Source organism: Thalassophryne amazonica, chromosome 15, assembly GCF_902500255.1.
Source record: "Thalassophryne amazonica chromosome 15, fThaAma1.1, whole genome shotgun sequence".
NCBI classification, from domain to species: Eukaryota; Metazoa; Chordata; class Actinopteri; order Batrachoidiformes; family Batrachoididae; genus Thalassophryne; species Thalassophryne amazonica.
Window position 1 is genome coordinate 14,475,459 of NC_047117.1, and position 25,653 is coordinate 14,501,111.

The 25,653-nt window shown below is 40.6% G+C and overlaps 2 protein-coding genes across 2 annotated transcripts in view; both read right to left on the minus strand.

Moving 5' to 3' along the window:
• Nucleotides 1–1,824: 1,824 nt before the first annotated feature.
• Nucleotides 1,825–9,598, minus strand: gpank1 (G patch domain and ankyrin repeats 1). Its single transcript, XM_034188193.1, has 4 exons — nucleotides 8,798–9,598; nucleotides 8,569–8,710; nucleotides 8,403–8,472; nucleotides 1,825–2,447 (listed from the first exon to the last, which is right to left on the minus strand). The coding sequence occupies exons 1-4, from the start codon at nucleotides 9,257–9,259 to the stop codon at nucleotides 2,012–2,014; spliced, it is 1,110 nt and encodes a 369-aa protein (XP_034044084.1). The 5' UTR covers nucleotides 9,260–9,598; the 3' UTR covers nucleotides 1,825–2,011.
• Nucleotides 9,599–10,739: 1,141 nt separating this feature from the next.
• The window catches only part of LOC117525830, a 28,379-nt gene continuing 13,465 nt past the window's right edge, over nucleotides 10,740–25,653 (minus strand). Inside the window, exon 3 of the mRNA XM_034187759.1 lies at nucleotides 10,740–18,773. Coding sequence (XP_034043650.1) covers nucleotides 14,870–18,773 — 3,904 coding nt within the window. The 3' untranslated portion in view covers nucleotides 10,740–14,869. The remainder of the gene's footprint in view (nucleotides 18,774–25,653) is intronic.

Below are 25,653 nucleotides of genomic sequence, written 5' to 3' on the forward strand. Positions count from 1 at the left end.
ACTTGATAGTGTTGTACTCTTGTAGGGGTCCTGTCCAGCACCATATTGTCTAGTCAGGGTGGCACTGTTTGTAGTTGGTTCATTTGTGCTGCCAGGTAAATAGCTCTCCGTGCTTCATATGTTACTGGATATCTGCCTTGGTGACAACGGAGCTCTTGTACTGGAAGCTTAAATTATGGTGGTCTGCTTTCAGGTTTCGTTATCGGATACCTCCTGTTTTCCGTCTGAGCTCTGGGTGGGTCTGTTGTTGAACCATTGTTTCCTTTCAGATGTGAGTACACTCTGGATGATTCTCTGGAGAAGAGGCCATTTATCCTCCTTGCTTCAGCTTCCCTCATGCATATCTGCAGCCTTTGGCTGGCCATTTCAGGGCATTACAAATGGAACAATTTGCTTATTTTTTCCCCCCAAAATTGCTGTTGACAGAGGGGACTAATTCTAATTCTGAAGATCACAAATTAAATGGGAGGGGCATTGTTGACAGCGTATATAAATGGTAAAAAAAAAGTTAACCCAATAATTTAGTTAAGATTCTTACATAAAGCAAAACCCTTCACCACATGCACATCCTGACTGAATCGTTTCAACACCAACTGTGAGTGTACAGGGACAAAATTACAATAATTGTGTCACTGTCCAACTCCAACTGATGGACCGGACTGTATTTGAGGATGCACCTTGTGGTGAGGCTGTCCCAACACCTCTGACAGTTAATAGTATTTCAGGGATATCATGCACGTAGCTTCAGATCCTCAGTACACCTCTTAGTTGATTGTGCTTTGAAACTACAGAAAATAAAGGAGGAGCTGAGAACATTTATTTCACAGTTAAAAATCCTTATTTGGTTTAGAATGACAAATGCATTGTGCAGCGGAGGCACAAACACTTTGGACTCAAAGCAGAATAAGACATTTTATGTCTAAATATGGACAGTCAGAGTTGATATGACATGTTGGTGGGCGTAACCAGGCAGTTATATGTCTGAGCAGGTGTGGTGAATTAGGTGAAAAACAAAGCCAAAGTTCACTCATGTTTATGGAGTTGAATAACAAACTGTAGGCTTTGCTATATCAAAGATACACCACTTTAAAAAAGTTAAAGTACTGATAGAAATAGCTGGGCCACACTGTTTCCCCCCATGGCCAAGAGGGCAACTGTTGCACACATCGTCCCATTGGTTCTGTTGCAGCTTTTCAAAGTGAAATTCTGGAGAATTAGATTCCAACAATATGCAATATCAACTTTTCAGATGTCGCTGACCTTCTGACCAGGCCGGGAGTCATCACACAGAATATTGCACCAAAGTACCAACACAAGAAAATTGCACTGCATTTTAAAGTTTCATTTCTGTATAAACAGTATATACAAAGCTACTTCCTTGCTGAATAGGACAGTCTAACTCTCCCAGCGTAGTTGACAGAAACAAACAAAGTGACCTTTTCTTGTTCTGACCTTAAACACACTGCATTTATCAGAGTAACAATGACGGCACAAAACCAATGTCACTTTGTTCATACAAAACCTGCCAGTCACAGTTCACCTCTCACCGAAAAATGTGACACACACTTACTGAGATGGAGTCAGGAGGCAGTAAAGATAATGAGGGCAAGGACAAAAGACATTTATGACCATATTACAAACAGTTTACAGCTTTAATGGAGAAATTATGAAAGGCATTTAAAAAAAAAAAAAAAAAAAAAAAAAAAAAAAAAAAAAACTGTCAGGGTTTATGGGCAGGGGTGGTGGACATATGGTTAGTTCGCTTGGTTTCAGTGTGGAAGGTTCCCGGTTCAAACCCCAGCCCTGCCACATTTCTCCATTGTGTCAGGAACGACATCCGGTGTAAAACCTGTGCCAAATCAGCATGCAGATCCACCTTGGATCTGCTGTGGCGACTCCAAATGAAAACAAGGGAGCAGCTGAAGGGATTCTCTCAGAACCGTCAGGGTTTGACAGATCTTCAGTTAAATTTAGAAGATAAAATTCTGGTGAAGTAATTCGGTCCAAAATTTCAAAGATAAAAAGAAGTTCGGAAATCTCTTTCCCAGTTCCAACCTTTTTCCTCCCTTTGCTTAGTTTCTTGCTTTCTTTGTTCTCTTCCTTCCCTCATCTCTTTCGATGGCTGTTTCACTGCGTCATAATCTCTGGCTAAGAAGTGAGTGACTTTGGGTCTTTTTGTCTGTCCATACCCAAGGCCCCCCTGATCCCTCTTTAGCACAGTTGGAACAGGCTGGTTTGGCCCCACCCCCTCTGGACCCAAACCTGTCCCTGGTTTCCAGCCACAACGAACCATCATCTTGTAGCTGGCGCTGGATGGGGGGAGGCAGTAGTGGGGAGTTGGAGGAGGACGCCGCAAACTGAACTGATGCAACGTGGAAGACAGATGTGATGACAGACGTCCGCTGAAGTGGTTACAACACACGTCACACCACAGACGCTGGGGGTTGCTGGAGACAAGCAACACACACAATCAGCTGATCTAGTCTGACTTGTTTTTACATGATTATTAGGCGTTACAGGAAAAAAAAATCCTCTCAGACTGAAAATGTCTGAGTGCTTTCCACCCTCGAGTTTCCTCATGTCGTCTTGTTTGTACACACTATACTCTTAATGTCAAAAAAATTATAAATTTTTTATCGTGTAAAGCTTCATATTCTGCTTAGACATACACAGTTGTTCACAGACCCTGCATATTAACACAAGAATGAAAAACCTTCATGTTTTGTCCAATTTAAAACAGGACCTGCATAGTACAAACTCAACAAGACCCCAAACCTGTGCAAAGTCAGCACATGAACTGAACACGACACTATACCAAAGTCAGAAATTTAAGTGTCCCCCACAAAATGACAGTAGAGCCAACACAAATGTAGACAGTTCATAAGCAGACATGTTGACATCACAAGAAACTTCCCTATAGCATTCGATTTGTGGTTGTTTACTGATGTGGCTGTATTTCCTGTATATCCACAATAAAAGCATAAAAAAGTGACTTTTCCTATTGCGAAAAAAGTGTCTGACAGAACAACATCCCTTGCATGAATTTACTGAAGCACCTGACTGCTCTGATGGGCACCTGTTCCCCTGTCAAATGAGACCATGGAACTGCCTTGGGTCCAAGATGACAACCACCCAGGCAGACAACTAGCTCATTCCCACATCTCTAAATAACCATTTATCTGCAGCAGACAGATCCGGAGCACAGCGGTTGTTTGCTGTATCTGTTAATTTTGGCTCTCTGTTGGGACTGTTTACACAGAGACTGCTACCTGCTGCTTTGGACTTTGAACTAATAGTCTTTTTCAAGACTTTTTACTTTTTACCTTTTTATTTTTTTTTTTTTTTTACTTTTTTACTTGACTCTACTGGTGGTCGGCTCTCACTGCGGTATTGTATCACTTCTTGTTCCGGAGCACAGCGGTGTTTTTCTGTATCTGTTAGCTGTTTGATCTGCGCAGTTAGATTGATCTAGTTATCTAGATTACGATTTGTTTCCCAGTGTAATCTTTACGTGCCTTAACTAAAGCACTCCTTCTGCTGAATCACCTCTAAATTATTTACACATTATTCGCTTTGCGTGTTTTTAGGAATCCGCTAGCTTAGCGTAGCTACTAGCTCTTAGCCGATTTAGCAATGGCGGCTTCTCCTGTCTCTCCCGCACTTTCTGCTTCTGGGTGTGAAATGTTTAGTTATTCCTCGCGCCTCCTTTAGCCGTAATGGTACTTGTAATAAGTGTAGCTTATTCGTAGCTTTGGAGGGCCAGGCTGGGCGAATTTGGAGACGCGCTCCGCACGTGGAAAATTCTACAGCTAGCAAGGCCCCCTGTAGTCGGTGCGGACCAAGGTAGCTTAGCCGCCGTTAGTTCCCCCCTGGCAGATCCCGAGCAGCCGGGAAAGCAGGCCGACTGGGTGACTGTGAGGAGGAAGCGTAGCCCTAACAGAAGCCCCGTGTACACCGCCAACCCGTTCACATCTTTAACCGTTTTTCCCCACTCGACGATACACCCGCGAGGATCAAACTCTGGTTATTGGCGACTCTGTTTTGAGAAATGTGAAGTTAGCGACACCAGCAACCATAGTCAATTGTCTTCCGGGGGCCAGAGCAGGCGAATTGAAGGAAATTTGAAACTGCTGGCTAAGGCTAAGCGTAAATTTGGTAAGATTGTAATTCACGTCGGCAGTAATGACACCCGGTTACGCCAATCGGAGGTCACTAAAATTAACATTGAATCGGTGTGTAACTTTGCAAAAAACAATGTCGGACTCTGTAGTTTTCTCTGGGCCCCTCCCCAATCAGGACCGGGAGTGACATGTTTAGCCGCATGTTCTCCTTGAATTGCTGGCTGTCTGAGTGGTGTCCAAAAATGAGGTGGGCTTCATAGATAATTGCAAAGCTTCTGGGAAAACCTGGTCTTGTTAGGAGAGACGGCAGCCATCCCACTTTGGATGGAGCAGCTTCTCATTTCTAGAAATCTGGCCAATTTTCTTAAATCCTCCAAACCGTGACTATCCAGGGTTGGGACCAGGAAGCAGAGTTGTAGTCTTACACACCTCTCTGCAGCTTCTCTCCCCCTGCCATCCCTCATTACCCCATCCCCGTAGAGACGGTGCCCTGCTCCCAGACTACCAATAACCAGCAAAAATCTATTAAGCATAAAAATTCAAAAAGAAAAAATAATATAGCACCTTCAACTGCACCACAGACTAAAACAGTTAATGTGGTCTATTAAACATTAGGTCTCTCTCTTCTAAGTCCCTGTTGGTAAATGATATAATAATTGATCAACATATTGATTTATTCTGCCTAACAGAAACCTGTTACAGCAGGATGAATATGTTAGTTAAATGAGTCACACCCCCGAGTCACACTAACTGTCAGAATGCTCGTAGCACGGGGCCGGGGTGGAGGATTAGCAGCAATCTTCCATTCAGCTTATTAATTAATCCAAAACCCAGACAGAGCTTTAATTCATTTGAAAGCTTGTCTCTTAGTCTTGTCCATCCAATTGGAGTCCCAAAACCAGTTTTATTTGTTATTATCTATCGTCCACCTGGTCGTTACTGTGAGTTTCTCTGTGAATTTTCAGACCTTTTGTCTGACTTAGTGCTTAGCTCAGATAAGATAATTATAGTGGGCGATTTTAACATCCACACAGATGCTGAGAATGACAGCCTCAACACTGCATTAATCTATTATTAGACTCTATTGGCTTTGCTCAAAAAGTAAATGAGTCCACCCCCACTTTAATCATATCTTAGATCTTGTTCTGACTTATGGTATGGAAATAGAAGACTTAACAGTATTCCCTGATAACTCCCTTCTGTCTGATCATTTCTTAATAACATTTACATTTACTCTGATGGACTACCCAGCAGTGGGGAATAAGTTTCATTACACTAGAAGTCTTTCAGAAAGCGCTGTAACTAGGTTTAAGGATATGATTCCTTCTTTATGTTCTCTAATGCCATATACCAACACAGTGCAGAGTAGCTACCTAAACTCTGTAAGGGAGATAGAGTATCTCGTCAATAGTTTACATCCCATTGAAGACAACTTTGGATGCTGTAGCTCCTCTGAAAAAGAGAGCTTTAAATCAGAAGTGTCTGACTCCGTGGTATAACTCACAAACTCGTAGCTTAAAGCAGATACCCCGTAGTTGGAGAGGAAATGGCGTCTCACTAATTTAGAAGATCTTCACTTAGCCTGGAAAAGAGTCTGTTGCTCTATAAAAAAGCCCTTCGTAAAGCTAGGACATCTTTCTACTCATCACTAATTGAAGAAAATAAGAAACAACCCCAGGTTTCTTTTCAGCACTGTAGCCAGGCTGACAAAGAGTCAGAGCTCTATTGAGCTGAGTATTCCATTAACTTTAACTAGTAATGACTTCATGACTTTCTTTGCTAACAAAATTTTAACTATTAGAGAAAAAATTACTCATAACCATCCCAAAGACGTATCGTTATCTTTGGCTGCTTTCAGTGATGCCGGTATTTGGTTAGACTCTTTCTCTCCGATTGTTCTGTCTGAGTTATTCTCATTAGTTACTTCATCCAAACCATCAACATGTTTATTAGACCCCATTCCTACCAGGCTGCTCAAGGAAGCCCTACCATTATTTAATGCTTCGATCTTAAATATGATCAATCTATCTTTGTTAGTTGGCTATGTACCACAGGCTTTTAAGGTGGCAGTAATTAAACCATTACTTAAAAAGCCATCACTTGACCCAGCTATCTTAGCTAATTAAGGCCAATCTCCAACCTTCCTTTTCTCTCAAAAATTCTTGAAAGGGTAGTTGTAAAACAGCTAACTGATCATCTGCAGAGGAATGGTCTATTTGAAGAGTTTCAGTCAGGTTTTAGAATTCATCATAGTACAGAAACAGCATTAGTGAAGGTTACAAATGATCTTCTTATGGCCTCGGACAGTGGACTCATCTCTGTGCTTGTTCTGTTAGATCTCAGTGCTGCTTTTGATACTGTTGACCATAAAATTTTATTACAGAGATTAGAGCATGCCATAGGTATTAAAGGCACTGCGCTGCGGTGGTTGAATCATATTTGTCTAATAGATTACAATTTGTTCATGTAAATGGGGAATCTTCTTCACAGACTAAAGTTAATTATGGAGTTCCACAAGGTCTGTGCTAGGACCAATTTTATTCACTTTATACATGCTTCCCTTAGGCAGTATTATTAGACGGTATTGCTTAAATTTTCATTGTTACGCAGATGATACCCAGCTTTATCTATCCATGAAGCCAGAGGACACACACCAATTAGCTAAACTGCAGGATTGTCTTACAGACATAAAGACATGGATGACCTCTAATTTCCTGCTTTTAAAACTCAGATAAAACTGAAGTTATTGTACTTGGCCCCACAAATCTTAGAAACATGGTGTCTAACCAGATCCTTACTCTGGATGGCATTACCCTGACCTCTAGTAATACTGTGAGAAATCTTGGAGTCATTTTTGATCAGGATATGTCATTCAAAGTGCATATTAAACAAATATGTAGGACTGCTTTTTTGCATTTACGCAATATCTCTAAAATCAGAAAGGTCTTGTCTCAGAGTGATGCTGAAAAACTAATTCATGCATTTATTTCCTCTAGGCTGGACTATTGTAATTCATTATTATCAGGTTGTCCTAAAGTTCCCTAAAAAGCCTTCAGTTAATTCAAAATGCTGCAGCTAGAGTACTGACGGGGACTAGAAGGAGAGAGCATATCTCACCCATATTGGCCTCTCTTCATTGGCTTCCTGTTAATTCTAGAATAGAATTTAAATTCTTCTTCTTACTTATAAGGTTTTGAATAATCAGGTCCCATCTTATCTTAGGGACCTCGTAGTACCATATTACCCCAATAGAGCGCTTCGCTCTCAGACTGCAGGCTTACTTGTAGTTCCTAGGGTTTGTAAGAGTAGAATGGGAGGCAGAGCCTTCAGCTTTCAGGCTCCTCTCCTGTGGAACCAGCTCCCAATTCAGATCAGGGAGACAGACACCCTCTCTACTTTTAAGATTAGGCTTAAAACTTTCCTTTTTGCTAAAGCTTATAGTTAGGGCTGGATCAGGTGACCCTGAACCATCCCTTAGTTATGCTGCTATAGACGTAGACTGCTGGGGGGTTCCCATGATGCACTGTTTCTTTTTCTTTTTGCTCTGTATGCACCACTCTGCATTTAATCATTAGTGATCGATCTCTGCTCCCCTCCACAGCATGTCTTTTTCCTGGTTCTCTCCCTCAGCCCCAACCAGTCCCAGCAGAAGACTGCCCCTCCCTGAGCCTGGTTCTGCTGGAGGTTTCTTCCTGTTAAAAGGGAGTTTTTCCTTCCCACTGTAGCCAAGTGCTTGCTCACAGGGGGTCGTTTTGACCGTTGGGGTTTTACATAATTATTGTATGGCCTTGCCTTACAATATAAAGCGCCTTGGGGCAACTGTTTGTTGTGATTTGGCGCTATATAAAAAAATTGATTGATTGATTGATTGATATATACATACACACACAGAGACGTGTTTGTCAGTGATTAAGAGAGAGAGAGATGGACTGCACAAAATTCATAATTTTAAAATTGTAATTGTGCTTGATACCTCACTTCAAAAGTCAATACAAATTCAAGAGCTGATTTGAAATTGAAGACATTCTCAGTTCAGTTCTGACGTTTGCACAGCCCTGATATGGAGACACATAGTTGCATAATACTATGATTTCACCTTAAAAAAAAAAGAAGAATCAGCTTTTATCTGATGGTTTGGCAAGTTGAATTTTAAGCAAAACCCACTGACAACTCAAAGAGTTGTGCTGCTGCATTCAGTCACCAGTTAAGGACCAAACTGCTGATCATCTAATGCACAGATTAAAGTTTGTGTCAACTATACAAATGTAGGAATTTACTAACCTTCTATAACGTGGTTTCTTTGTACTTCTTCCATAATTCTCAAACTCCTCCAACACTCCACTGTGGCCCGCTTAGTAAAAACAAACAAAAACAAACAAAAAACAACCTTACCAAGACTGCAAAACAGAAAAGTTACGAGTTGCTCATGAAATGTGCGCAGGTATACCTGCCAGTGCCAGGTCCTTGGCGTCCCGACCCTGCATGTCAACGACTCCGACCCAGGCAGCACCTCGTTGTAGCAGCATCCTCACAGCAGCTCTTTGGCCTGACCAGCTTGCACACATCACAGCTGTCCAGAAGAAATTATCCTGGAGGGGAGATAATGTATAGTTTAAAATGTTTAAGCATGTCATCACTAGTCATTTCCTTCTATGCACCCTGAACAGTAAATGTACCTGGAAGTTGATGTCGGCCCCCTTTGACAGCAGGTCTTTGAGGCGTGTGATGTCTCCCTCATGGGCACAGCGTAGCAACCGGAGGCCCTGGAGCTCCACAGACCTTTCAGAGATGATCGACTGTCTTATTGTTACATCTCTCCTGTGGATGTCTTCACTTCGAACTCCTCTTTCCACCAAATCACCTGCCTGGACTTGATGAGTTTCATCAGCCCCGATTTGCCTCCTGACTCTCCCATTAGACTTTCTGTACTTCTGTCCATTATTAGCATTTGTTGACTTATTTGCACCCTGTGATGTACCAGTGTCATCTTCTTGAGTGTCATCTTTAGTTAAATTTTCATAAAACTGTCGAGCCTCTTCCCCACTAAGTATGGTCTTCGTTTCAAATCTGGACTGTCTATTAGTTTCAATCCTGAAAATGTCCTGCTCGCTGGCAGGAGTAAAACCTAAAGCAGCCATTAAAGACGAAGTCCAATTCAAATAACTATTATTCTAATTTACATAACTGGTAACAAAAGACGTGGTTTACACAGAAAATATTTACAATTAATATTCTATTTTGAACGATAATAGTTTTGCTAGACTACACAAATGCCACATTATTGCCAAAGACGATACAACTTAGAACTTTAATGGTTCGCTAAGCTACATGTCAAGCTAACAAAGCTAACAGTCAGCCGGTTAAAGTTTACGAACTTCAGCATTAACATTACGTCCTCAACCCCGCCCCATAGTTCGTTAATTCGATGTTACTTGCGTAAAAGTGGCACGCAAAAATATACCAAATATCACACTAAACGGAAAAAGGAAACAAAACGAAGCAGGATCATCTTATACAAACACGATGTAAAGGCGACTGCTGCCTCCTGGTGGACTGGATGAACAACTCCCTTAATGGAACTAAACATTTACAATCTAGTAGCATGTGTCATAGAATCCAGTAGGCATTGGCCTTGTTTGAGTCAGCAGCCAAAAGTCAAAACGAGCTCATACTATTATTTTAACCAATAATTTGCACCATTTTTTGTAACCATTACAGCAACTTTAATTTTTGAACCCTGTACAAACTGAAAAGGGCCTTTCTTACCTTTTTTTTTTTTTTTTTTTTGCTGTTTTTAGCCCATACAGTAAGTCATAGTCCAAACTGTACCTTTTATGTACAGACAAATGTGGTATACTGTTCAGTGATTAGAGCATTTTTAAAGTGTTGACCCCCCATAGCTGGGATGTCCAGAACACTTTTTTTGTGTAGGTCGTGGTCAACGGAGACTGGATTGTATGTGTTGTTTTGGGCACCTTAAGTGGTACAGGTCATGTTCTGTCAAAATTGGCTTTGGGCTCATGGACTTGAGGTCCAAAATTATTTGTAGAGTGAAATATATTATATATGCATACTGGTTGTTTGATATTACCTTTGAGGGTTTGTACATCAAATTAGACAAATACTGACAGATTTAAAGACAGTCCTGTTTCAAAGCGACCAAACGACACTGACTTACTATACGTTATTTCTCAGAAATGTCAGCAGATAAAAAGTTGAGAATTGATCACAGATATTGACTAGTGAAGCAACAAATGTTCTAATGTCCAGTCTATAATCCCAGCCACTGATGCTTGCAACTCACTTGAGGGCTCCCCTCACCATTCCTTTGTTGATGGCCACTTTTTGAGGAAGTATAGACTACTTCTGCATTATAAACATTCTATTGTCTCTCATTGCATTAATCTTGGGAAAAGTGGGAGGTTAAATTGTCTGGATTGTGGTCAAAATGTAATTTAAAGTCTTTAAAATTATTTTAATTACTTAACTAAAGGTAAATGATCATGATTTGCTCTGATTATATCTCTGAAAGTCACATACTAAAATTGCTTTCCTTGCAGCCAAGGAGATTATCTGCTACACCCCCCCCCCCCCCCCCAAAAAAAAACAACACTCCACTGCTGAAGGAATACATTTTATTATAGTACTTGTCTAAACAACTACAAATTGATTCTTTAGTGTTGCGTAAATGAAACAATCCAATTCACAAAATATAAAAACATAATAGCATAACAGAATGTGTGGTACAAAGAAAAATAATGAAAATCTTACAATGACTTGGGGACAGTTAGTCACGTCCCAGTGTATTCGAGTACTTACAGGAGCAACATGCTTAAATTCAGTCCCACAATATTATTTGAAGATACTGACACAAATGGCAAATATATACATGTTATATAGTTCAAAGCAATGAAATTTGTTCAGTGTTTAGAATTTGCAAGACACCTAACTTCATATTTGTTAAAAATATAAAACTTGATTATATTATTTCATGAACTTAAATTGTAAGAAAAGCAAGCAGTTTTAAGTTGATGCTCGTTTCCGTAACAACAGAAACGACGCCTCGATTGAAAGATGCCACATGACAGTAGCTGTCGAGGACTACATAATTTAGTCAGAATGTTACTGATGGTAAATAAATGACGAAAAACAACACACGGTGCGCAGCTCAGCAAGGATCTATGACTGATGGCGTCCTTCAGTGATTGTTTGATGCCTCGAGGATTAACCTGCTGACTCGTGCAGAGCTTTTGTGTAAATGACAGTGATCGGCTGTGAAACCAGCTGGATGCAGCAAGCAGCATCACAAAGAGTTTGAATGAAATCAATGAACATTTTACTACTCCAATGAAACTACGCCAGTGGTTGTGCTTGTTTTAGCTCATGACCTCTGCTTACGAGGTAGATTTTTGCCCGTTTATGTGATTGTCTGTTAGCAGGATTAAACCATAACAAACACGTCTAAGGAAACTTGTGGGCTGTTAAGAGTAAAACATACAATTTATGATGATCTGAACAAAGCATTAATATTGATAATTAACTTCAACACTGCCGCAAACAGTGTTTATTAATCATTATGACAAGCTCACATTTTCGAAAAAAGTTTGCTATTCTTCTTATTATTATTTTGAAGAAAAAAAAAAAGTAGGGTATGTATGATGCAGGATGAAACATACATAAATGCAAAGTGGCCTGGGGCTGTAAAGAGACCCAAACCCAGTCCATTAGAATATACTCGTATTTGTTCATAAGCTCACAGTACAACACAAAATAAGAACATTTAGCAATGGGCAGCAATAGAGGCTGATGTACAAAATAACATTTAAGTTTGCAGACACAACACTGAACGTTTAAATATCACCTTGCCACACCCCCTCTCCTGCCGAAGAAGTGACATATTTTAGGCCATTCCTGCCGAGACAGAACAGATCCTTTCTGGTTCAGGAACCAAACTCAGAGGAGTCTGACCAAATGAATTTGGTGCAGAATGTAAAAGATTAAATCTATTCAGGAACCAGAAAACAGCAGGAATTAAGGATCAAACCCTGATTAGAACACATTATGGGCTTGGATTTTTCTTCCTCATCTTTCAGAAAGAAAGAAAGAAAAAAAATGTAACAAGAGTGCAGAATGTCTTTTGAGCAATTTTCTTTGACTGAACTTTGAATTTTAGGCAAAGTCTGAAGGCACAACATGGAAAGTGAGTTGTGTGTTATAATAGCTGATGTGTTGGCAAAGATACATTAAAAAAGGTAAATCTTAAACATTTTTAAAGATTGGCACCAGGGTGGGGAAACTTTATGAACCACTTGCTGAACGACGACAGCCGGGAAATTGAGACTAAGCAGACACCGTCTACTTTACTGGCAGGTCAAAGTGTTGATTTTCTTTATATAAAAATAATTTCATGTCTTCATCTCGTTATTATTGTTTGTCCATTGGTGGCATTGGGCTTGGTGACAACCCACTCCAAACTACTGGAACTGTGGACTGGGTTTGCTCGTGGAACAAATGGTCCTTTCATGGCCCTTTAACCAGAGTTCTCTTGGTAGAAACAAGCTTTCAGTCTTTCTCCCAAAGTATATCTGGACTATATATCTACATATGACACGCAAGTCTAAAGCAAGCTATTTCAGTTTTACCTCATGCAATGCATGAGCACTTTTTACCAGTGGAGTTAAGGAGTTGGTCTGCTAATCCAAGAGCTGGCGACTGGGTGTCTGAACGAGCACCAGTATTAATGAATGTATGCATGAGTTTGTACTTGCATCGATATGCATGCAGTTCACACTGGAATTTTGAACTGTGGAACTCCCATTGCTGGATGATAGAGCATCTTAAAAGTACATCTGAGTAGGCATGAGGGATGAAGTCCTTTGACTCAATGCCTTATCCAGCATCAATACATCACCAACCTACTAATGCAGTCTATTTCACTAAATTTAATCTACACCTCATTGTTGTCTAGTATCGCGTTGTTGTGTCCACTGGATTATACAGTAGTATATGGTTGTTTAGCTGCAACATTTTTGTCAATCTTGTACTTTTTGTTACATCTCATTAAATGACCACAGCAGATCCTCACATCTCCATATCTGTGCAGTTTTATTGTATCAAATATGAATTACGTCATCCCACTGAGTCTGATCTGCTTGAGGTATCTCTATAAACCCGCTGAGAGTACCACCAGTATTTCCTTACCACCATCGCCAATGTATTTACTCACGCTGTGAGTACAGGTCTAAACCTTGCTCGTGTGTAGTGTCCTGAGCTGGATTATATTGTTTTGTCACTGTATAAGTTAACTGAATTGATTCTGATGTTTAACATTACAGCCCTACCAATTTTAATAATAAAAGTTAGATATAAACAAGTTTACTACAATACTGACCTTTCACAATTTGGGTGTCAAAAAAAAAATCAGTTCATGAGCTGTTAAACCTATGAAAGACTATTACAAAGCAAAAACACTTTCCTTTCAAAGAGATGCTGCCATTTGACAATTCAGAATATGTTATGTCCTTTAAAGCACAAATCAGATTAGCATAAAAGAAGAATAAAAAAAAAAAGTGATCACTCCAAAACTATATTCAGACGCAGTTACTGGTGTTTTTGTTTACATTTTCATAACAGCAGGCAACCAATCATTGAATCCAATAGGCCAGAGGAGAAAAAAAATTCAAATACTCCGAGCAGAATAAACAAAATTGTTATAAGATAATGAATCATTCACAAAAGTCACAATGAATGAATTGGCTTTGTGAAACTTATTTCTGTTTTTCTTCAGACAGCATCAAATACATGTATTCAACCCAATTGTGATGTAAGGCCACACTTTTGTTTTAAATGTCCTAATTTCCTACAAGCAAGGATATATTTTCTCAATTTATGTTCTATAAAACTAAAAGTAAACAAGACCTCACCTTTAGTTTGCTGTACATTTCTTACTTTCCACAAACAGGGGCTGGAAAAGTGAGTTTTATATATATAGTCTAGTAAAATGGGGATGACAAAAAAGCTTAATGACATTGATTCAGTCGGTGTCCTGCAGCAGAATATCCTGCTCAAATACTTCACGTCACAAATCCAAGAGTTTAGGTATCGTTAAAAATCCATACGAGTATATATTATTTGCTCGCAAGCAATTTCAGCAAGCACATGTTTGAGCTATAGGTACATGCAACCTACCCAAACTTAGTAAATCATTGTAGCAACTTGGCGAGTAATTATGTTGTTTGGTCAGGCTAAGTCTAGGAGCGCGCACTGCATCTACTGCACTAAGACTACCCAGGAAGGTTACACAGCTACATGAATAATTACTGAAACTTACTATAAGGGAACTCATTTGTATGATCCCATCATGTTAAGCAACCAGCCGCATTTCGGTTTTTTGTTTGTATGTTAGCATTCAGCAAAATACAATTTACATAATTTCAGATGTGATTTGGATCATCTCAAAGGTCATCAGTGTCAAGACAACTTTAAGCTGTGGCCAAGTTCATCAACGTAGAACATAACACAAATCTTTCTCTGTGGATTACTCAAAGTAACATTTTCCCTCCTTGAATGAGCCAAAGGAAATTAACCAGCAGTGGAAAATTACACTGAGATGAATTAAAAGTGTCTTCCAGAATGGTCGTGTGAACAGCTGTGGACTTATTACAAGCAAGAAATCTGGCAAACAAAACAAGAAACAGTCTTTTAAAAGCAACGCAAAAGGCTTCAAAGTAGTTCTGCGCCTAGAAAATCTAATGGTATTTGGCGACGTGTCTGTTCCTGTCTCCAGTTTGGGTAAATGACTGTCCACACTGCGGGCAAGAATATGGCCTCTCCCCTGTGTGTTTCCTCATGTGGACATTGAGCTTGTCCTTGCTGATGAAGCTCTTGTTGCAGCATGTGCATGAGTACGGTTTGTCCCCCGTGTGGTAGCGCTGGTGCATTCTCAGCTCTGTCATCCGCCCGTAGCTTCTCCCACACTCAGGACACTGGAACCTAGGTTGGACAGCCATGTGCTGTCTGCTGTGCAGCCGCAGCCCGCTGGGAGTCCTGAAGCTCTTACTGCACTCGGAACACTGGAAAGGTTTCTCTCCTGTGTGGACGCGTGCATGTATCTTCAGGCTGGCGGCGCAGGAGAACCCATTGCCACAGATGGAACAGAGATGAGGTCTTTCTCCTGTGTGGATGCTCAAGTGCTTTTCCAGCTTGTTCTTGTTCAGGAAACTCCTGGCACAGACGGGGCAGTCGATTGGTGGTTCTCCCTCATGCGAACTCATATGCTCTGTCAATTCCACGAGTGTAGCAAAAGCATTATCACACCGGGTACAAGAGTACGGCCTCTCCTTCTTAAATTTCCTGTGTTTCAGGCAGTGCTGGTCCAGATCTTCCTCCTTCTCGAAACTTTCAATACAACACGTGCACTGATGTGGCCTCTCTTGAGTATGAGTCCTCAAATGATACTTAAAAGCCGTTAATTTGAGAAAGACGGTGTCACAGTGTGGACAACGGGATTCCCGTCTCTCGTGGGCACTGACGTGTCTTTTGTAGTGAGAAAGCTTTGCGAACTGTTTGTGGCACAGGGAACAATAAAACAGACCCTCTTTGTGCACTTGCTCATGTTTCTTCAGTGCATACTCCACCTTAAACACCTTGCCACAAGTGGGGCAGGGGTAAGACTTTTCATGACTCTCCATGTGCGTCTGCAGTTCCTCTATCAAGCTAAAGGTTAGGCCACATTTTGGACAAATCCCATTGTTTACTTTTTCATGAATGTCCATGTGTTTGGCAAGGTCTCTTGAATTGGCAAAGGTCTTTGCACAGTGAGGGCATTTATAAGCTGCATCACCAGCTGATTTAGAGTGGGTTAGCACGTGCCTTTTCAGGTGGTACATTCGACCAAATTTTTTGCCGCAGTCACTGCAGATGAGACTCGGAGAATTGGCCTTGAAGTGGGACGCGATATGACTGTCTAACTCACTCATCTCCTTAAACTCTTTATCACAGGTAGGGCATAACAGACCCTTTACTCCGTGCATCTTCTTGTGCACTTTCAGTTCCATCCAAGTACCAAAACTCTGACCACATTTGGAGCAGATATATTCAGCCATGCCATGCTGGTTCCTCAAGTGCCTGTTCATGTGGTAGGACTGGCTAAAGTTTGCAGCACAAACCGGGCAGGTGAATGGTTTCTCCTTTGTGTGCATCCTCATGTGCCTTGCAAGCTTGTTCGGCCCCCTGAAGCGTCTGCCAACGCAGATGGGACAGAAATGCCCTTTTGAATTGGCATTTGAGCCAACTTTGTCTTGAACACAGTCATCACCATTCTTATCTTCAACACTCGCTTCAGAGTCTTTGTCGTGAGCATCATCTTTACCAGAGTCTGAATTAGCCTGTGCGTCTTCTACACCATTACTGCAACTGTCAGCGTGATTGTTGTCAGCATTACTTGACGGCTCTTTTTCTTTGATGGTTGCTCCATCACACTGATGCGAACTCTGTGCTTCAATCTGGTCGGTCTGCTCTTTGTTGTGTGATTTTACATGGTTTACAAATATGTCATTATCAATGAATTTTTCATCACAGACTGAACATGACAGAAAGCGTTGGATATGGGTTCGCTTATGACTCTGCAAGTCTGAATGGCTTTCAAAACTTTCCCCACATTTAGAACAGACATACTGGTCGGCACCGTGCTGGTTCCGTAGGTGTCTGGTCATGTGGTAGGACTGACTGAAACAGGCACTGCAGATTGGGCACATGAACGGCTTCTCCTTTGTATGCGTCCTCATATGTCTGGCAAGTTTGTTTTTGTCTCTGAAGCGTTTATTAATACAAATGGGACAAAAAGGACCCTTGTATTTTGTTGGAGAACTTAAATACTGTTTTTCATCATCATCCTCATCATCAGTACCCAAAATCTCTTCTTTCATCTTTAGAGATGTAGTTGCCGAATCACAATTTCTTTCATCATCAGCATTACTGCATTCCACACTACTCTCATCACTGCTTTCAGCCGTCTGATCGTCACTATAATAGAGTTTATCATTACTGTAATAGTAGTCGTCACTGTGTCGGGATGAGCTGAACGGGATTCGAGATGAGCGAGTTTCTTGTTGCACATCACGTTCCTCCCGACGAGGCCTTCCTCTTTTTGCAACCCGAGGAACAGTAGCTTTTAAATTGTCCCCCAATTCCAAACTTTCCCCATGAAAGTTAATTACTTCAGTCTCATTTAATGCAGATTCCATGTTTCTATCAGTAATTTCAGTTCTAGCTAAGAGCTGCTGTCTGTCTATCTTACTTTCACCACGCCGAGGCCTTCCTCTTTTAGCCACTCTTGGAACACTCAGGCCTATATTAGTTTGCCCACTGACTTCATGAGTACCAAGTGAACCTGATTCAACCTTATTGATAATTCTGTTTGTCGTCAAACTATTTTGCTTTGCGAGACTTTCTTCACGCCGAGGCCTTCCTCTTTTTTTTGCCACTCTTGGAACTGGAGCGCCCAATCTTTCTCCATTCTCTACATTTGCAACTTTGGTTGTAGTCGAGCACTTTTGTGTGGCCCTACTTTCTCCACGTCGAGGCCTTCCTCTTTTTTTTACAACTCGTGGAACCGAAGGCTCTAAACTATCTCCAATCTCCACACTTACTTCATGAGTACTCAACATTTCTGATTCATTTAAAGCAGATCTAACCTTACCAGTAACTTGGGTTCTAGCTATATGTTTTTGTTTTGGACCACGTTCACTGCGCCTAGGCCTGCCTCTTTTTGCCACTCTTGGAACCGGAGGGTCTAAACCATCTCCAATCTCCACACTTACTTCATGGATATCAAACATGTCAGATTCATTTAAACCAGATCTCATCTTTTTGCCAATAAATTGGGTTCCAGTCGAGCGTTTTTGTGTTGCACCACTCTCCCCACGACGAGGGCGCCCCCTTTTTGCTACTCTCGGAACAGGTAGGTCTAAATTGTCTCCAAAGTCCACACATACCTCGTGAATATCAAGCAATTCGGGTTCAGTCTTAAAATGTGTTTCCATCTCTTTACCAATAACCAACGCCTTCGCCAACGTTAGAGAGTCCTTTTCTAACGACAACCTGTCCCTGAGTTGTCTGCAGTTTGTTTTCTCAATCAAATGATTAAGGATAAGTTTGTCTTTTAAGTCTCCATAGTTGCATGGCTTCGACAGTTCTTCCAAAGCAGAGACAAATTGCTCCACGGTCTCCCCAGGCCTCTGAGATCTCTTCTGGAACCGGAGCAAGTGCATCTGAGAGTTGAAATAAACTGTGAGTTGTGAGACGGCTGCTGCATATGTGGTGTCACCTGGTATTAGTGTTGAGTAGACATTCTGTCCCTCTTGACCGAGGCAGTTTTGTAACAGTACACACTTACTCGGATCTGGAAGGTTGTTTTCACCAAGGGCTCCAAGGTAGTGTTCAAAAGATTCAAGCCATTTATTCCATGACATTGCCATCTCACCAGAGAAAGGTAAAAATGGCGGTGGCGGGGATAATATGATCAGTACTGGTTCTGGGTATGATTCCATGGAGGATCCCTGTTTTGCCATTTCCTTGTCCACTTCCATAGTTACTTCACACATTGTGAGGCAGAGGCTACTGTTGCTTTTCCTCCACTTCAACCAAGAGTGGCTGAATTAAGTATTCACTGCCTCAGGACCAGGTTATGGCTCCTGGTCTGCCACAGGACAACTGTGAAACAGATAAATATGTTAGATTTGGGCTTAGTCAAGTGTTGTGCATGTCATTTTTTTTAAACTTAATTTTATTGAAGTATTGTCTTTAAAGCAACTGCAGTTGTATTAATACAACCCCAATTCCAATGAAGTTGGGACGTTGTGTGAAATGTAAATTAAAAACAGAATACAATGATTTGCAAATCCTCTTCAACCTATATTCATTTGAATACACCACAAAGACAAGATATTTAATGTTCAAATTGATAGACTTTTGTTTTTGTGCAAATATTTGCTCATTTTGAAACGGATGCCTGCAACATATTTCAAAAAGCTGGGACAGTGGCAACAAAAGACAGAAAAAGTTGATGAATGCTCAACGAACACCTGTTTGGAACATTCCACAGGTGAACAGGTTAAATGGAAACAGGTGAGTGTCATGATTGGGTATAAAAGGATCATCCCCAAAAGGCTCAGGCGTTCACAAGCAAAGATGGAGTGAGGATCACCACTTTGTGAACAACTGAGTGAAAAAATAGTCCAACAGTTTAAGAACAATGTTTCTCAATGTTCAATTGCAAGGAATTTAGGGATTCCATCATCTACAGTCCATAATATAATCAGAAGATTCAGAGAACCTGGAGAACTTTCTACACGTAAGCGGCAAGGCCGAAAACCAACACTGAATGCCCGAGGCGGCACTGCATTAAAAATCGACATCATTGTGTAAAGGATCTTACTGCGTGGTCTCAGGAACACTTCAGAAAACCAGTGTCAGTTAACACAGTTTGCCGCTACATCTACAAGTGCAAGTTAAAACTCTAGCATGCAAAGCAAAAGCCATACATCGACAACATCCAGAAACACCGCCATCTTCTCTGGGCCTGAGCTCATTTGAAATGGACAGATGTAAAGTGGAAAAGTGTGCTGTGGTCTGATGAGTCCACATTTCAAATTGTTTTTGGAAAATACGGACGCTGGGTCCTCCAGACAAAATAGGTAAAGGCCATCCAGATTGTTACCAGCGCAAAGTTCAAAAGCCAGCATCTGTAATGGTATGGGGATGTGTTAGTGCCCATGACATGGGCAACTTACACATCTGTGATGGCACCATCAATGCTGAAAGGTACATCCAGGTTTTGGAGCAACACATGCTGCCATCCAAGCAACGTCTTTTTCAGGGACGCCCCTGCTTATTTCAGCAAGACAATGCCAAGCCACATTCTACATGTGTTACAACAGCGTGGCTTCATAGTAAAAGAGTGCGGATACTAGACTGGCCTGCCTGCCGTTCAGACCTGTCTCCTGAAAATGCGTGGCGTATTATGAAGCATAAAATACGACAACAAAGACCCTGGACTGTTGAACAACTGAAGTCGTACATCAAGCAAGAATGGGAAAGAATTCCACCTACAAAGCTTCAACAATTAGTGTCCTCAGTTCCCAAACGTTTGAGTGTTGTTAGAAGGAAAGGTGATGTAACACAGTGGTAAACATACCACTGTCCCAGCTTTTTTGAAATGTGTTGCAGGCATCTATTTCAAAATGAACAAATATTTGCACAAAAAGTTTATCAGTTTGAACATTAAATATCTTGTCTTTGTGGTGTATTGTGTGAATATAGGTTGAAGAGGATTTGTAAATCATTGTATTCTGTTTTTATTTACATTTCACACAACATCCCAACTTCATTGAAATTGGGGTTGTACAAATATATGAAATATCAACAAGATTTCTGTGTAGGCTCTCAGTTGTCCCGGTGGTTTCTATAGTAGAGAAGCTTGAATCTTTGACTGGACTGGGTTGCTTGACGCGAGGACGTTTCGCTTCTAATCGCAGAAGCTTCCTCAGCTAAAATTCTTGCACTGGTAGTCTGACGTCTGTCTTGACTCTTGTAGAGAAGTCCTTGCGTCAAGCAACCCAGTCCAGTCGAAGATTCAAGCTTCTCTACTATATCAACAAGATGCAACCAACCTGTGCAAACCCATTAACATGGCAAATGGACTGCACCTTTATGGTCAAAGCACTTTACAGTGATGCCTCACATTCATCTAGTCAGCCACAGTCACATACCGATGTCAGGGTGCTGCCATACAAGATGCTCACTACACACAAGGGATCAACTTGGAGATTAAGGACCTTGCCCAAAGGCCCTGAGCGATTTTCCAGTCTAATGGGGACTTGAAAAGAGGATCCTCTTGACATATGAACTGACAATTTTCAGCACAGCAGTGTTGTAAGTGGCAGAACCTCAGTGTTCTGCTTTGTTCATTTGTATAACTGATATTAATACACTTCCTGTTAGTCATGTAATGAATCATAGTTTATCTGTGATCTGTATGGACCCCTGCCATGGGGTGGCACGCACATGAACTGTGACTTATTTCCAAAGTTTACATAAGAGTGCGAAATCCAGATTTATTGTCACAGTGACTTGTTTCTTAAAGTAATCTATGATATAGGTTAGCTCGTTAGTCCTTCTCAAACACTAGCTAGACTGTTACTTTTTCAGGCAACATGTAAAATTACCTGAAGATGTGCAGTGATATTTTTCAAAGCAAAATTTTAACTCTATGTATGGTGTTAAGCACATTACAAATGCATTACAAAGTGGAGATCATCAGCTCATGCTAATGCTAGCCAGTTAACATTGTTATGTAATGCTAGTGAGTTTTCATGCCAACGCTAGCTTCATGTTGTGCCACTGGCTAATTTTCATGCTGATGTTAGCATCATGTTTGGTGGCACTATCGAGTTTCAAGACCTGCGAAAGATTAAATCCACAGTCAATCAGTGGTTTAAGATGCTGCCATCGCTCAGGTCCTTAGTCACTCTGGTATGCATTTTGGTAACCACAATATAAATACTGTTCATCATAACAAAGGCACTCACTTCATGCTAACATTAGGCACAATGTCAAGGTGCCAAGATCGCACCTAATAGCAAGCTAGCGTTAATTTTACAACATATTCTATCAGCACATCAGCTCAGTCAGCTGTTGATTAGCTGAACAAGCCCGACTGAGCTGATATTCTTGGATTACTTCAGGGACAAATGGAAAATTTCCAGTACTTTAGGTCCCGAGGACCACATTGGGAAATAGTGATTTAAGTGGTTCAGTATTTTTCGTTGGTGTTAGTAAGTAGGGGTGTAACGATTCATCTACTACATTGATCTATTGATTTATATTCCTACAATCCAACTACATCGATCTGCACTCAACAAGTTGGCTTTCCGGATGAAATATATGTATCTAATATAATTTTAAAAGGTAATAAATCGATTGTAAAGATAGTAGGAAATAAGGTATTGGATTTAAGCACGGCAGATTGCATATGGATGTGTTTTGTTAGCACTTTTAATGATAAAGACGTTAAACGTTACTTGATTCAGTCTGCCTGTCAGTGACTTCATCCCCACGCGTGAGCAGACGACAAAACATATCATGGCGGATGGCACAAGAGAAGCCTCTGCCATGGAAAGAATACCACAGCAACACAACAAATCTCTCCAATCACCTACTAAGGCTCCATGGGATTTCACACAACGCTGAGCACGTAGCAATAACAACAGATGTGGCAATTACCTCTCAACACATTGATCCAGAGTGGAAAATTATTTTAATGTTTGTTTTTAAAGCTATTAATGGCCTTGCATCATCTTACTTGTCTGAATTTTAACTCTCCGTACTTACAATAGGACATTACGAGTGTCTGATCAACTTAAGATGTTCTGTGATCAAAATATAAACTTTGGGGTGATCGTGTTTTTCCAGTAACTGAAGCCAGACTGAGAAACAAGTCAGACTGAGAAACAAGTCTGGCTGTGTTAAAAACAGCTGCGTCATAAATGGAGTTTCACACCATTTATAACACAGCCCTTTTTAAATCAAAGCTTAAGGCTAATTTATTTAACCTGGCTATTAAGACCTGCTGGTGCTGTGATGTGTTTTGCTTTTATGTGCCTCTTAATTTTATTGTACAACCCCTGGCAATAATTATCGAATCACCGGCCTCGGAGGATGTCCATTCAGTTGTTTAATTTTGTAGAAAAAAAGCAGATCACAGACATGACACAAAAATAAAGTCATTTCAAATGGCAACTTTCTGGCTTTAAGAAACACTATAAGAAATCAGGAAAAATAATTGTGGCAGTCAGTAACGGTTACTTTTTTAGACCAAGCAGAGGGAAAAAAAAATATGGACTCACTCAATTCTGAGGAATAAATTATGGAATCACCCTGTAAATTTTCATCCCCAAAACTAACACCTGCATCAAATGAGATCTGCTTGTTAGTCTGTATCTAAACAGGAGTGGTCACACCTTAGAGAGCTGTTGCACCAAGTGGACTAACATGAATCATGGCTCCAACACGAGAGATGTTAATTGAAACAAAGGAGAGGATTATCAAACTCTTAAAAGAGGGTAAATCATCACACAATGTTGCAAAAGATGTTGGTTGTTCACAGTCAGTTGTGTCTAAACTCTGGACCAAATACAAACAACATGGAAAGGTTGTTAAAGGCAAACATACTGGTAGACCAAGGAAGACATCAAAGCGTCAAGACAGAAAACTTAAAGCAATATGTCTCAAAAATCGAAAATGTACAACAAAACAAATGAGGAACGAATGGGAGGAAACTGGAGTCAACGTCTGTGACCGAACTGTAAGAAACCGCCTAACGGAAATGGGATTTACATACAGAAAAGCTAAACGAAAGCCATCATTAACACCTAAACAGAAAAAAACAAGGTTACAATGGGCTAAGGAAAAGCAATCGTGGACTGTGGATGACTGGATGAAAGTCATATTCAGTGATGAATCTTGAATCTGCATTGGGCAAGGTGATGATCCTGGAACTTTTGTTTGGTGCTGTTCCAATGAGATTTATAAAGATGACTGCCTGAAGAGAACATATAAATTTCCACAGTCATTGATGATATGGGGCTGCATGTCAGGTAAAGGCACTGGGGAGATGGCTGTCATTACATCATCAGTAAATGCACAAGTTTATGTTGATATTTTGGACACGTTTCTTATCCCACCAATTGAAAGGATGTTTGGGGATGATGAAATCATTTTTCAAGATGATAATGCATCTTGCCATAGAGCAAAAACTGTGAAAACATTCCTTGCAAAAAGACACATAGGGTCAATGTCATGGCCTGCAAATAGTCCGGATCTTAATCCAATTGAAAATCTTTGGTGGAAGTTGAAGAAAATGGTCCATGACAAGACTCCAACCTGCAAAGCTGATATGGCAACAGCAATCAGAGAAAGTTGGAGCCAGATTGATGAAGAGTACTGTTTGTCACTCATTAAGTCCATGCCTCAGAGACTGCAAGCTGTTATAAAAGCCAGAGGTGGTGCAACAAAATACTAGTGATGTGTTGGAGCGTTCTTTTGTTTTTCATGATTCCATAATTTTTTCCTCAGAATTGAGTGATTCCATATTTTTTTCCCTCTGCTTGGTCTAAGCAAGTAACTGTTACTGACTACCACAATTTTTTTTCCTGATTTCTTATAGTGTTTCTTAAAGCCAGAAAGTTGCCATTTGAAATGACTTTAGTTTTGTGTCATGTCTGTGATCTGCTTTTTTTCTACAAAATTAAACAACTGAATGAACATCCTCCCAGGCCGGTGATTCCATAATTTTTGCCAGGGGTTGTATATTTGATTTCATTTTTGTGAACTCTTGCTCCTTGATTCTACTGTCAAACACTTTGGACACAGTCTGGCTGCTATAAAGGGCTATATAAATAAATGTTGATTGATTGTAATCTTATCAAACAAACATGTACACAATGATATCAATTTGGGGTAAAGGCAAAAAAAGGTGAAAATGGGTAAAGAAACAAACAAAGCAAACAAAAAAATACAAATACCACACATATTAGTACAACTAGATTGGGAGGGAGAAAACAGTTATCAACAATCCCTTCAGAATGCATCCTTGAACATAAAAATCCCAAATTTTTCTGTTTTTTTTTTTTAGCTGCACCCAGACCCCATGCCAACAAAAGTTCACTTTCACCAAAAAAGAGCCCCCCCTTCAGCCTTCAGATCCTGGCTATGGGCCTGCATGATCACAGGAAATCCCTCCTCAAAGTGGCCCCAGTTATTCTTCCAGGACTGACCACTCTGCCAAGAAAAACTCTGGTCAAGAATGAATGCTGCGAAAACGGAAAGTTGATAGTACAAACAATTTTGGCGAAATGAGCAATTTTAGCTGAACAGTGCTGCAATGCAGTGTTGGGAGTTTGGAGTTTTAAATGTTGTTGCCAATCATGTTTGTTTAACAGTGTTTGTTAGTGTTAGCAACTTATTTTGTTTTTGTAGTTCAACTGGTTTAGTCAGTTAAGTGTTATGTTGCTCTTACCATGAGTGCATTAAGTCTCTTACAGAAGCTGTGCGTGCATGAAACTTTGATCACAGAGAACTGTGGAGAGCTGACATTTGCCATTTGGCATGCTTATGTATATTGAGCCAAGGGTTACCACTGACAAAATGGAACGTTGACAGGACATATTTTTTGGAGAAGCTACCATATTACATATTTTCTTTTTCTTTTTTTTTGCCAGCTTGCACTCGACCGAGACGGACGCACTTTTCTCCTCTCCCTCCCTCCTTATCTTTCCTGCTTCTGTGGCGTGTTGTCTGTGAGGCTGCAGCTTTGCTCTTCTGGAAACCCGTTATGACCGTCTGTGAAGACCACATTCTACATTCAGATGCATTGAGAGCCACTCTGTTCTCAGAACTGTGGAATCTTTCAGGCGTCTGTTAATCTGGCTATTCATTTGGCTTCCCCAAATACAGCTGCACTTCAAGGTCGCTG

What these genes read in the sequence shown, in the direction of transcription:
- gpank1 (XM_034188193.1), bottom strand. Translation starts at nt 9,259, where the DNA reads ATGGCTGCTTTAGGTTTTACTCCTGCCAGCGAGCAGGACATTTTCAGG. An exon ending in GGGCCGACATCAACTTCCAG is followed by an intron (nt 8,711 to 8,797) that starts GTACATTTACTG and finishes TCTCCCCTCCAG; the next exon opens with GATAATTTCTTCTGGACAGC. An exon ending in AAGAAACCACGTTATAGAAG is followed by an intron (nt 2,448 to 8,402) that starts GTTAGTAAATTC and finishes GCTTGTCTCCAG; the next exon opens with CAACCCCCAGCGTCTGTGGT.